The sequence below is a fragment of the Diabrotica undecimpunctata genome, chromosome 7 (genome assembly GCF_040954645.1).
Source record: "Diabrotica undecimpunctata isolate CICGRU chromosome 7, icDiaUnde3, whole genome shotgun sequence".
Classification (NCBI taxonomy): domain Eukaryota; kingdom Metazoa; phylum Arthropoda; class Insecta; order Coleoptera; family Chrysomelidae; genus Diabrotica; species Diabrotica undecimpunctata.
In genome coordinates, this window is record NC_092809.1 from 90,462,417 (window position 1) to 90,476,241 (window position 13,825).

General features: G+C 35.0%; 1 protein-coding gene across 2 annotated transcripts in view; it reads right to left on the bottom strand.

Moving 5' to 3' along the window:
• Opa1 (Opa1 mitochondrial dynamin like GTPase) overlaps positions 1-13,825 on the bottom strand; it is a 213,901-nt gene that overhangs the window by 88,495 nt on the left and 111,581 nt on the right. For both annotated transcript variants that reach the window (XM_072537687.1, XM_072537686.1), the window contains 2 exons: positions 6,390-6,622; positions 6,056-6,295 (listed from right to left, as the gene is read on the bottom strand). In XM_072537687.1, the coding sequence (XP_072393788.1) occupies positions 6,056-6,295; positions 6,390-6,622 (473 nt within the window). The remainder of the gene's footprint in view (positions 1-6,055; positions 6,296-6,389; positions 6,623-13,825) is intronic.

The following is a 13,825-nucleotide window of genomic DNA, read 5'->3' on the forward strand; positions in this document are numbered from 1 at the left end:
TAAAGAGGTTACTTCTGTGACCACATCTATGGTGGACCTTTTGGCCCTAAAACCATATTGGCGGTCGCTCAGCGCATGCTCTAGCTCTCGCTTAAGGCGGCCTTTTATAAGCTGTTCGTACAATTTAGCTATCGAACTAAAAAGGCAAATTGGCCGAAATCGTACCTCTTCCTCTTCACCTCTACTTTCGGTATAAGGACAACCTTAGCTTCTTTCAACATTGTTGGAAACTGCTGTTGTTTAAGCAGTTTGTTTAGCAATCTCAGAAAAACCTGCGGGTATTTTAGTGCGGCGAGTCTTACTGTCTCCGGCATGATTCCATCTATGTCAGGTGCTTTTCGGATCTTCATCCGTCCAACAGCCTCGCCGAGTTCCAACTCAGTAAAAGGTCCCGCATCTACGAAACCAATAACCCTTTCACGCCTATCCTCCACCCGAGGAAAGAGTTCCCGTATTAAACGGAATTTCTCCACCTCAGGCAGGGGGTATTGTGTCTTTCCCCCCTTCAATTCGGTACAGACAATCTTGAAGCCCTGTCCCCAGATATCCCTTTCGAGATCCTGAAGCAGGTTACTCCACCTTTGTTTCTTAGATATTCTTATCTCATTCCTGTATTCATTCAACATTCGCTTTAATTCATTTATTCTCTCTTCCAAATCTACTGCTTGTACTCTTCTTAACCTCTTAAATTCCTTTCTTACTCTCATGCAGTTTGTCCTCAGATTCTCAAGCTGCTTGTTCCACCAGTATGGTTGTTTTCTTTTATACCTCCCATTTGATCTTACACAAGCCAAATCCTGTGCATCACTCAGACCCTCAATTAACTCACACACATCCTCAGATCCCGGACCAATCCAGCCAAAAGCATCTACAAAAACCTCCTCATTTAAACATCTCTTTAGATTGATATCCCCATTTTTACGTTTCTGTCTTTTGCTAGCTATTTCAAAACTCAAATACTTGTGTAAGCTGAGCGATTCTTCTTCCAAAACAGTCCAGCGTACGACCCTGTTTAGAAATGACGTTGAAGCCAGTGTGATGTCCAGAAAGGATTCACTATTTCCTCTCACGAATGTAGGTGCCTTACCGTCATTTAACACGGTAAGCCTTATGACGTGGATCCATTCTGACAGGTATTTTCCTATCCCATCTTGCACTCGTGGGTTCCATGGACGATCTTTCGCATTCAGGTCACCAGCGATGACGACCGGTACAGTCTCCATCCTAGCCTCTTGCATAATCGAGTCAATGTACTCTTCATATACTCGAAGCGGGATATTTGGTGAAACATAGCAATTATATACTACCAGGTTTCCGACATATACCTTAACATAACCATTCTTAACGGAGTGTCTGGTAATGCCAGCTCCTCGATTCACCATGTATACAGCCACGTCAGATTTCCTATCTTTAATGATCCCCTGTTGAGAGACCAACTTTACGTTGGGCTCCTGAAATAGGATCATGTCATAACCTTCCCTTCGTGCAAGTGCCTCTGCAACGTCGTGAGCAGCCCTCGACCTTCCCACATTTATTAGAAACTTCGTAATAAATGGGTCTTATCTCTTTAACTTACTTACCCGTACGCTGTCTTATTCCTGGTCCTAAGTGCTTTCACCCACTCTTTCCTCCTCTCTTCTGATAGGGTCTCTCTTGACCTTCCGTTTTTCCAGGATCGGTTTTCTATACTCCGGGCATCGTAAGCTGCCGGCTTTGTGCCCGGCTTCTTTACAAGTGAGTCAAAAAGCCTCCTGATTATTGCATTCTCGTGCCTGATGACCCTCTTTGCCATATCTGTAGCAGCAGTCCGCTCTGTTTTCTCCCTGGCATTCGTTTTTGATATGCCCGAACTGCAGGCATCTAAAGCACCGCTGGATATGCAGTCTCGTATCTTGCACGAGTTCCAGCCGATGGGTATGTGTTCTTTCTCCAGTGCTTTCTTAGCTGCGATCCGCGTCAGTTCAACGACCGTGACGTTTGTGTTCCCGTCTCTATTTTCCCTTAAAGAGACGAGTTTGACGTCATTAGGCGTCATCACCCTCAATTCGGCCAAAATATTTATTGCCCCTGTCAGAAAATCTGCACTAAAGACTCTGATGTCTACAAGTTGTTGGTAAGTTTGTCCTTAGTAGTCCGTGAGTCCGTAATAACAACAAATTAACTTTGTTATATGTGCCAGGTAATAAAATATCATCATCATCATCCAGCCTCAGGAGTCCACTGCTGAACATAGGCCTCTTCCTCATGTTTCCAACCCCGTCTATCTTGCGCCGCTCTTATCCAGTTTTTATTGAGTCTTCTTAAATCGTCAGTCCATCTTGTAGGTGGTCGACCGACGGACTGACGGTGGTGGACCGTCAGTCCGGAGACATATCTGCCGATATATCTCCGGACCTGCCTTAGACTTTCTTCCTTTGTGACATTTCCGTTTATGTCAAACATGTCCACCTGAACCTGATAGCCCCGGACGTCTTCTACCGTATTTCCCTCCGGGCCACAATAGTCTTCTTCAGGCGCTCGGCTCGTTCTTTCCCTGCTACTTCAAGGATGAGGTCTCCGCCCCTGGTCTTTTTAGCACTTTTGACACTAATGCCCTCCTTCTTCATGTCTACGCTACCCTTTATTTGTTTCAGCAACTATTTTCTATTTTCTTCTTGTTCATACTCCTCCAGAATGAGGTGTAGGTCCATACCTCTAAAGGTGACTTAAAGGAGCTTCCTGAGGTTCCTACCTCTGTAGCCACCCACTACTTTTAGGGATGCCTCTCTGGTCCCTACAATCTCTATGTATTCCCTCAATTTAGACAGAATTGCCAGTAGTCTCTAATTTAACATTTAAGCTGTACGAAAGATTGACATTGAATAGAATCAACCCACATATAGAAGCAAACTTTATAGAGGAACGTGTAGGCTGAGCAGGAAGGTCATGTACTAGCCAACTACTTAATCTTACTCAGTAGATGTAGGATGGATATCAAAAGAAAATAATTACCGGAATTATATTTATTGATCTAACAGCCCATATTATACTGTTAACCATCGAATATTCCTAAACAAAATGTATAAAATAACAAAAATCTACAAAATAATTGAAGTTCACCGATCAATTCTGACTAACCGACGCCGACGTTTCCATGTTAAGTTCCAGGGGAAAACAAGTGGATGCCGTGCTCAATTGGCCATTGTCAGATAGTAAATGGTGGTCATTTTGAACATTTGATTTAACAAAATGTCTCCTATATCATTTGTTACTGATTTTTTTGCCATTTTCCTTCTAGTGTAAAATATTTCCTGGAAGATTTGATAAAATAATTAAAGATAGTAGTCTCCCTTTATACTGCTAGCGTAGCTTTGTCATTATAGCAAGGCAGTCTGCTATCTATTGGGCCTATGGTATACAAGGAAGGTAGCAGTGATAGTCAGACCCTTTACCTCCTGAGCTTTCCGACCCTTTAAAATAAAATAATTAGATAAGGTAGCTAAACCCTATATCGTTGAATTTGTCTCTTGAAGGACTATTAATTTCTTCAATTAAATACAGGGTACCTTATTTAAAGAACAGTAATAGTCGGGGTATAATTTCGTTACGTATGCATATAAATTTTTTTAGTAGGACCGGAAGCTAAAAAATTCCTAGCAATTTACACTAAAAAAGTTTATTAAAGTCTTAGGATATACATGTATAAAATCACCAATCGAAGTTATTTTCATGTAGAAGGCTTTATAAAGTGGAACATAGTAGTTTGGTGACTCAAGATTTTTTGTTCTCCAGCAAAATTTTCTCACTTTCCACACATTTTCTCTAATTGTGGGAATCCGGTAGATCTTAAAGGTCATTAGTGTTATCACTATCTACTTCTATATTTATTTATATTAATTATAATTTATTTATATATCAACAACTTCTTTAATCGCATTATTAATTTCATCAGGCTCTGGCGTCAATTCCACCTTAGCATTAGTGATGAAAAAGAAAAAAATTACACGTTCGGTCCAGGCGCCATTTACGTTTTTTGTGATATTTCTTTCTAAGATTGTCCAACGATTCTCACTGCTTCTAAAACGTTGAATTGTTTCCAAAAGTCTTTAACAGAGAGCTCATTGTTTTTCCTATAACTTTATACACGTATGCAAATAATCGTCTGATGTAATAAGCTTTAAATGTTTTAATGACTCCCTGATCCATCCAATCGGTTGAAGTAAGCTGGTTGTATTAGGTGGCAAAAAATTAAACTTTCACACGTGAGTCAAAACTAGTTAAAGGTACAGAAAGATGACCTGATACGTTGTATATGATTAGCATCACTTTAAATAAAATCTGTTTAAAAAGTGACTTAACGTATGAAATAACGACCAACCTCATTAACAGTACTTTTTATCAGTACTTGCCGCTTCTTCGCTTCCTGCAATGCGATGTCAATTACAGCGACTTTTGAATCGGATGAAACAACCGTTACTAGCTTTAAACACTTCATCTTTAGCGATCTCGCCAGTATCCTCTTTCAATCTCTCAAAATCAGCTTAGCTTGAGAGCTCACCGTGTTCTGCTCAATAGGACAATTTTTCACATTTACGTACCTGAATATCCCACCATAGTTTTAACATCACTTGGAGAGAGGAACGTTACGAACAGTAACATATAAAAAAAGAACACAGAAGAAACAGAACTTTTTTACAATACAGAACACAACAAACACAGAAGGCATATAACCACTATAAACGAATCAGAAATGAAACGAATACTTTAATTAGACAAATAAAAAGGGAACACTGGCAGAACTTCTCAAAACAGATGGAACACGACTTCTACGGAACACAAAAAGAAATATGAAGAATGATGAGAGGACAAAGAAAAGATGAACGAACTAATAAAAAGGAAACTCATTCAGAAGGAAACGTGGGTAGACTACTTTCGATCCCTATTTGCTAAAAGTGGCGATAACGAACCACCAACACCAGAGGTGACGACAAACGAAGAAATAAATATTGAGGAGGAAGAGGTAAAGGAGGCATAAAGGAAATTAAAAAATAGAAAATCATCAGGAAAGGACAGAATACCGAACGAACTCTTAAAGTACGGAGGACCAGATCTGACCAAACAACTATTAAAACTAATCCAAAAAATAATAGAACAAATCAGAATTCCTCAAGAATGGAGATTAAGCATCCTAATACCTCTCTTCAAAGAGGAAGACAAATCGGACCCGAAAAATTACAAAGGAATTAATTTATTAAACACAAACTAAAACTAGCAACCAAAGTGATAACAAATAAACTGAATAAAATTATAATATTAACAGAAAAACAACAAAGTTTTAGGTGGGGAAGATCATGTACCGACGCTATAATTATAATGAGGCAAGTAGAAATCATTAGAATACAAAAAACTGATATATCTATGTTTCGTGGACCTTAAGAAGACGTTTGACCGGGTCAAATTAAAGGACCTTATTCACTTATTGTACGCAAGAGAGTCATACGATTGAAGCTGGCAATGGGATAAGACAGGGAGGTTCCCTGTGGAAGTGGAAGATCAAGTGAATAGAGCAAACAGAGCCGCAGGTTGCCTGAATGAAACAATATGGAGAAATAAAAATATCGGGAAAGAAATGAAAGGCAAAATTTACAAAACAGTCATCAGACCAATTAAGACATATGCGGGAAACACGACCTGACACAGACAGGACAAAAAGGATGTTAGAAACAGCAGAGATAGAGACACTATGGGATAGAGCTAGAAGTACAGATATACGACGTAGATGCACGACGTAGGTGGAGAACATCAGAGAACTGGGTAATAAATAGAAGAGTAGAATAGAACGATCATATAACCGGAATGACAGTAGTAGCAGTACTGTAGTAGTGCAGTGACTAGTGAGTGTAGTAGTGTCTGGGGGCTCGGGAGACTGAGACCTCGGAAGCTCTGAATCATTTTATTGTAAATTAATCGATGTCGCAAGTATGACTTAAGTTTTTTGGAAATAAAAAAAGAGCTGTTTTCGTTAACTGATTTCTGATCTAGTAAAATCAAGATCATGTCTATTATATGTACTTACTTCATTTGCATATAAAATTTTATCGAGTTCATTCTTAACATTTCTTCTTCTGCTTTCTACTTCCGATTGATATTTCCAATAAAGCCATCTTTCTTTGGCGGATGGCCCTAATAATTGTTTTAGATTTATTTCACTTTCCCGAAGCTTTTCTTTAACACTTGATTCAAGAAACTTAACTGCTTGATCCCAATCCCTTTTATCACCTATCGTCCTATCCTCTAATGTATTAAGTTGAATTACCTACAAAATATTTTATATATTTCTGGTCCGGTATTCTAATGATTTTAGGATATTACGAATTTTGTATATAATACTTATTACTCTCTATACTTACTCTAAGCATTTCGGAAGCTTTACTTTCCCACACATGTCTAACCATTGCCTCATTAACTACTGCTTGTTTAAGTAGATCAAATATATCGTCATGATCAGGTGCTTCAGCTGCTTTTTGCAAAAACCTTTCAAATTCATTTCGGAGAGTCTTCCAACCAGACTGTACCGACTGTGCCGGCAATGCCGTATCCGCCCATTGTCTGAGTTTGATATCGACAGCAGTATTAAAAGTCTCTAAAAATCGCTACATTTTAGAATAAAAGCAAAATTATTGTTAGACAAAATTTTTCAATAATTAATAAAAATAATCTTTTAATGTTTTTTATTTTGATAATGTTATTTAAAACCATTTTTAACATAAATATGTTTCTACTACGCCCTAATAATAGTAGACTAGTGTTTAACAGTCACATTAATTTTAATATATAAATTTAATTTCAATCACCATATGATTAAGTGAATATAATTATTTGCATACTTCTAACTAAAAAACATGTCTTTGTCCAATGATAAAACGTTTTTTTATCGTTTACAATAAAAATAGTTATAAGTATTCTCAATATTTGAATTTGTTTTCGAAAATTAGTTTACGGATTTTAATATCAGATGTCGCTATTTGCGTCTATACGAAGCCATGTTTGAGTTGCTTCTTAAGACAGAAAAGATTTATTTTCCCGCTCAGAGCGACTGTGAATAGCTGTCTCTGAAGAGCCCTATTAGGGCGAAATACGTATAAGCTGATACACAGACGCACTGTACGTGAAATCAAATCTTAACTGCCTTTTCCTTTTTATTCCGATATACTCTGTACGAGTACTAGAAACCAATTCGCTAAGTATTTTTGCTTAGTTGAGGAGATATGTTGTGGAATGCAATTTTTAGATTCCCCTTGTCTCTAATAACATCTTTATCAACGACTGTTTTGCCTTGCAATTCTTAGAAGGCACAGATTGAAGCAAAAATCTGAATTTGGTTTCGAAAATTAGTTTACGGATTTTTTAATATCAGATGTCGCTATTTGCGTCTATACGAAGCCATGTTAGAGTTGCTTCCTAAGACAGAAAAGATTTATTTTCACATTCAGAGCAACTTTGAATAGTCGTCGCTGAAGAGCCCTATTAGGGCGAAATACGTATAAGCGGATACACAGACGCACTGTACGTGAAATCAAACCTTAACTGTCTTTTCCTTTTTATTCTCAATAGATTTCGGTTGATAAATGTGACATTTAAAGGTGACCATCTGATTTATGTCCTCATTGAGTTTTGCAGGATCTGATCCCCAGGTAGGTGCTCAATCCCACATCTATAAGGAGGTCAGCCTCATGGAATCTGGGAGAGGCAAAAACTTATTAAAACATCGACAGCAGCCTATTTATATTGATAGTTTCAATTTCAGAAACCTTAAATCATCTGAAAAAATGGATGAACTGGAGAAACTAACTAAATTCAAATGGAATGTCCTTGGTCTAAGTGGAACAACACTACCAGGAGAACAATGTACAATACTCAAGTCTGTACATATGTTTTACCAGCTCCATACAGAGTCCAATACACATGTTGGCGGTACAGCACCATTGATTCATAAAAAAACGGATGTGGCAGTCCAGTGGGACTGCCGGTAGAAGTTATACTTCTATACACGCGTTCGTCGTTACAAATTTACATGGGAGTCAATCTGCACAATCATTACATGTGTATACATAATTAGGTATACAGGTATATGGTGCATCGTTTGCTGTATATAAACATTTGACCTGTAATAGGAGTATAGTAAGTAAATGAAGGATTGAATCAATATTTTAATGAAAATATATATTTTTATTTTCATATATGTATAAAAGGAGTTAAATGCAAAAAAAATTTTCTACACATACTCTGCAGTAAAATTCATTGTTAATTTTGTTATTAATATAAAAATACAATACAATACACTGCCACATAATTCAATATTATAATACAATACAAATTAAAATGCAATATTTATAAGTATTTAAAAATGACAATATACAAAACTTACGCATATGTTCAATTTACCACGATAATAATATTAATAAAAAAATAATAATATTAATAAATATTAAATATGTTTACAAAAGGAACATTTTTATTCTCGAGAGAGAAAGAGAGAAAATATATCTTCTGTCTCTCTTTTACCTATATCTTACATATGTAATGATTTTGCCGATTCACTCCCGTACAAATTTCCAACGTCGAACGCGCGTATAGACGTAGAACTTCAAAAAATGTCTGTGGAAGATAAAAATAAAAAACCAACAACTCAGATTATGTTGTAAACTTTCATTTTATTTTAAAATTTCGCATTTTTGCGTGTATTACATATATTTAATAAGATTAACATGAGGTTTTTAAATATTTTAAAAATAAAATAGCAAATTTGTATTGGGATTTAAACTCACATATACCAGCGTATGAACAAAAAAAAAACGAAAAAAATTTGCCAATTAGACATAACAGTAATGTATTTCAAAATTGACAGTTCTCGGTCATACATTCACGAGAGAGAAAATATATCTTCTGTCTCTCTCTTACCTATATCTTCCATACGTAATGATTTTGCCGATTCACTTCCGTACAAATTTCCAACGTCGAACGCGCGTATAGAAGTATAACTTCAAAAATCAAACGTCTGGTCACAAAAACTGCTGCAAAATCGGAGAGGGTCTTATATATCGTTCTTAAACTATCAGAAAAATACAGCATCCAAATTATTCAAGTATAAGCTCCCACTAGCCAATCAACATATGATGAAATAGTAATAATACGAAGATATTTCTAAGACAACGACAGCAAATAATCATGGGAGATTTTAACAAAATATTTTTTTAAAGGTGAAGTTTTTGCCGAAGTAAGGAAGCATAACACCGGCAACATACCAATATGTAGAGGAATATATATGGTCTAGTAATTACGGACGAAAGAAGAGAATGGTTACTAACCTACACACAGGATCGAAACCTATTTTGTATGAACACATTTTTTAGTAAACCAGAAAATAAAAGTAGGGCCTGGATAAGCCCAGACGAGAAAACCAAAAACGAAATTGATTACATATTAGTCAATTAGAGATATATAGTAACAGATGTATCGGTAGTCAATAGATTCAATCTGGGAAGTAATTAAAATAAAAAAAATAGAAAGAAATAAACTAATTATGCAAAAAAAGTAGTCCTACAGAACTTATGCAAAACAGTACCAATTACCAGAAAAATCGTGAACCTAACCTAAAACCAATAGATCCAAGAGAAACACATAAATGATTTTAAAGAAACACTAAGAACGAATATAATCAGGGCGCTCAAAAAAACCGATACGAAACCGAAACCGAAAAATAATAAATTAAAGATGACAGAAATACAGAAATTAAATAAGGAAATACATAAGGAAGTTAATACGACAATAAGAAACATATTAAAACCAGACATCACGGACAATATCGAATTTTTTTAAAGTTTTTTTAAGCAACTAGTTAGTGTGCTATAAGACAACGTAAATAATACGAAAAAATTTTAAATTTCTAAATTTACAATAATTACGGGGTGACTCTAATTCTCTATTCGGCAGTGTATGTTCAGTCTCCGGCAGTCTCCCTCCACATTCGAAATACATGATTTCCTTTATGGTTCATTGCACGCCATCAATTATATTTCTGCGTACGCCATCCATGATATTTACCGTCACAAATAACCAGTTACTTAGAAGTTCCCTAATAATAATTTTTAGTATTATTTTAATTTTAATGTAATAATTTTATGTAATAAATGTTAATATTTTTAAGTTTTTTCAATCACTATATATTATTAGGTGTTCTTGGCAAGTCATAGCGTATTTAGTAATTTAATAATGAAGTATTTGCATAAGTGAACCTCAAACATCTCAAAACACAGTCCCCTGATATCCCTTTTAAGCAATTTTTGACATCACCATTATATTTTCAAAATAAAACTTAATCCAAATATCTATGTGCAAAAGCTGTCCTCAAATTATTTTAACAGTCTGCGTTGAAGTCAAATTTTGATTTAGTCCGGAACATTTAGATTATGAAACGAAACGTAATCAGTGTGAAGTTTGTTCTCTGCGTATCAGCCGTTAGTGAAAACAGTCCCCTGGTAAGATTTTTTTAATATTCTCAGGTTTTATTAACCAAAAATGTGTTTAAAATAATTGATTATCTAGTATGTAGCCAGAGATGTTTCTTTAATCTGATATGTTTAAATAATTTGGTTTTTTTTAAGTATTCATGTAAAAATAACAGTCCCTGCCATTTTATAGCCAGGTGACCGACCCTTCCATTAAATAGTCAGGGAAATGGACTGTAATTTTTACATGAATACCTAATAAAACAAAATTATTTAAACGTATAAGATTAAAGAAACAGCTGTGGCTTCATACTAGATAGGTAACCAATTATTTTAAATAAATTTTTCGTTATTAAAACTCTGAAAATAGTAAAAAAAGCGTACCTGGAGTTAAATAGCACTAAACAAAATAGCGTAACTCCAAACAGGTTTCTGATGTCAGTTTTGACCAAATATTGCAGAAGTTACCAGATCCATATTTATGTCTAAAAGGAATATTATTTTATGTAACAATAAAACACTAAATACTTTGTTTTCAAAACTTTCACAAAATTTATTATAGAATCTTATCACTACAGCTGTTTCAGCAGAGTGCCTTTCTCATCTTTAATCAAATAGGTTGAGGAGGGGAGAACTGTTTGTCTCAAGTTTTTTTTTTAATTTGTTAATTTACATAGATTCTAACAAAGATAGCTTAAAGCCTTTATTTTGAATGTGAAGAATTTGAAATTCGTCATTAAAAGAATGATTATGATCTAGCAGGTGAAGTGCGTATGTAGAATCTGTTTTTCTATTATTGAAAGCCCTTCTATGTTCTGCTATTCGTTTATTAAAATTTCTACCAGTTTGACTGATGTAAGTTTTTGGGCAGTCGTCACATTTAAGTTTGTATACACCACTGTGTAAGTGCTTTTAATTTTGGCTCTTGTTGTTTTTAATATATTTGCCTAAGTTGTTGTTTGTTCTGAAAGCTGGTGTTCTTCCTTTCTTTTTTATGTGTTTGGCTATTTTTGTTGATATTTTGCCTGTATATGTAATCGAGCAGAAGGTACTGGGTTTTTTCTCTGGTGGTGGAAATACTAATTTCAGGGCTTTCTTGTGTAGTTTTTTATTTAAAATTTTATTCAATGTTTGTTCGTTGTATCCATTGTTTACTGCTATTTGCTTAATGATATTTAATTCTGTCTCAAAGTTGTATTTTGACATCGGAATTTCTGTTAATCTATGTAACATACTATGATAGGCTGCCAGTTTATGTTGTATGGGATGGGATGATGAATTGTGTATAGTCGTGTCAGTATGGGTAGGTTTATGAAATATGGAGAAGTCATGTTTGCTTTTAAGTCTGATAATTTTTAAATCTAAAAAAATTATGGATTAAATTTGTTCTGTTTCTATTGTAAATTCAATATGACTATGAAGTGAATTAATATACGATAAAAATTGGTCGAGTTGCCTGTTAGTTCCTGTGAAACATACCAGTACGTCGTCTACGTATCTCCACTAATATAAAAACTGTTTGAATATGGGATGTTTTGAAATCTTTGTCTCTAGATGATCCATAAAAATATCTGATAGCAATGAGCTTATAGGATTACCCATTATAAGTCCTGCACTGTTATTTGTATATATTTGATTATTAAATTCAAAGTAGTCCTGGTTTATGCAAATTTCAAGAAGATGTAAAATTTCAAATGTTATGATTGGTAATTTACTATTTCTCTTTATTTTATTACGAATCATTCTCAACAGTTAATAAAACATGCTTAGGATAGTTTCGTATTTCGTCTTTAGGTTTCGTACAGAAAATTTCCAAACAGCAGAGAAACGCCCATATACACCATTTTTATGTTCAATAGAATAAAAATTTAGAAAACAATTGCTACTTGAAAAACAGTACTTTAATTTATGTTTCATTTATGGAGTGCAAATGACAGTTAGGAAGTGTTGTTATTATTTTCAGAGATGCTATGGTAATTTTTAGTATCATCACAAATTTTTGTCAGCGGCGGCTCGTGGCCTAAAAAAGTGGTGAAGATGAGGAAAGCTTGCCGGAGCCAAAAGGAGTTTTGGTCTACTTCGCGCCCAAATCTCATAAAAAATTCGTTAAAAAAATGTTAAGAGTTTCTGGCCCTAATAACTTGAAAACAGTTTTTTAGGGCACTTATACTAGATACGAATCGTTCTGCTTGACTGGGGTATTTTAGTTCTGAACCTCGACATTTCATTGAGGGTTTTTTGGCGATTAAAACAGCACGCCTGCTAAGACGGGTTGGTGAGTTTCGATTCAGCCACCCACTCTAAGTCAGATGCTGATTGCAGCCGACCACTCTAAGTCAGATGCTGATTGCAGCCGACCACTCTGGATCAGACGCAGATGTTTAAAATACTGGTTGGTCGACAATGTAAAAGAACATCCCTTTTATCTTCATTTTTCCAATGTCTAAATGGAGTCTCTAATATATTACACACCAAGTCATTAATTTAGCCACCATTTAATATAGTCTTCTGCAGGTCATCATGCAGGGTAGAGTCGATGGCAAAAAGGGAATAGGTAGAAAGAGGAAATCATGGCTGCGAAATATTTGAGACTGGACAAACATGACTGTAGACGATTTATTCCACGTTGCAAAAGACAGAGAAATTTTTAGAAATGTGGTCGCCAACCTCCGTTAATGGAGACGGCATAGGAAGAAGAAGAAGTCATTAATTGGATTCATGTCTCTCTAAAATTATTTTTGTCCAAACGAAATCCACGAGAGGAGAACACTTTATTCCGAAATCCGAAACAAACCACAGAGAAATGTATTAATAAAGTGCACTAAACAAATAAAATTAATACTGTGACTAAACTAAACTAATAAATACTATACTATACTATATAAATATATATATATATATATATATATATATATATATATATATATATATATATATATATATATATATATATATAATGGACTAAATTTCAAAATATTGTCGCTTAGAGAAATTTCCGAAAAATAGGAATGCCAAATACACATCCAACAGTGGGTGAAGACGAATAATATATTTTTAAGCGGAACTGCACGCACCAGTTTTCTCAGCTATCACTAAGGATAGGCTGACGTCACGTTGCCATGGCAACCGTGAACGCTGATGCAGATGGATTTCGCATTTCAAAAATTATATCCACCTCTTCCTGAATCCTATTATACACGGCTAGTGACACAGGTCAGGACTTGACCGTCAAGTACGTACCGCTAATAAAGCTAGTTGTCTTTTTTAATTTTTAGATTAATTAAAAGAGAATAAATAATTGATTTCAGAATTTAGATATAATAATGTTGTTTTCATTT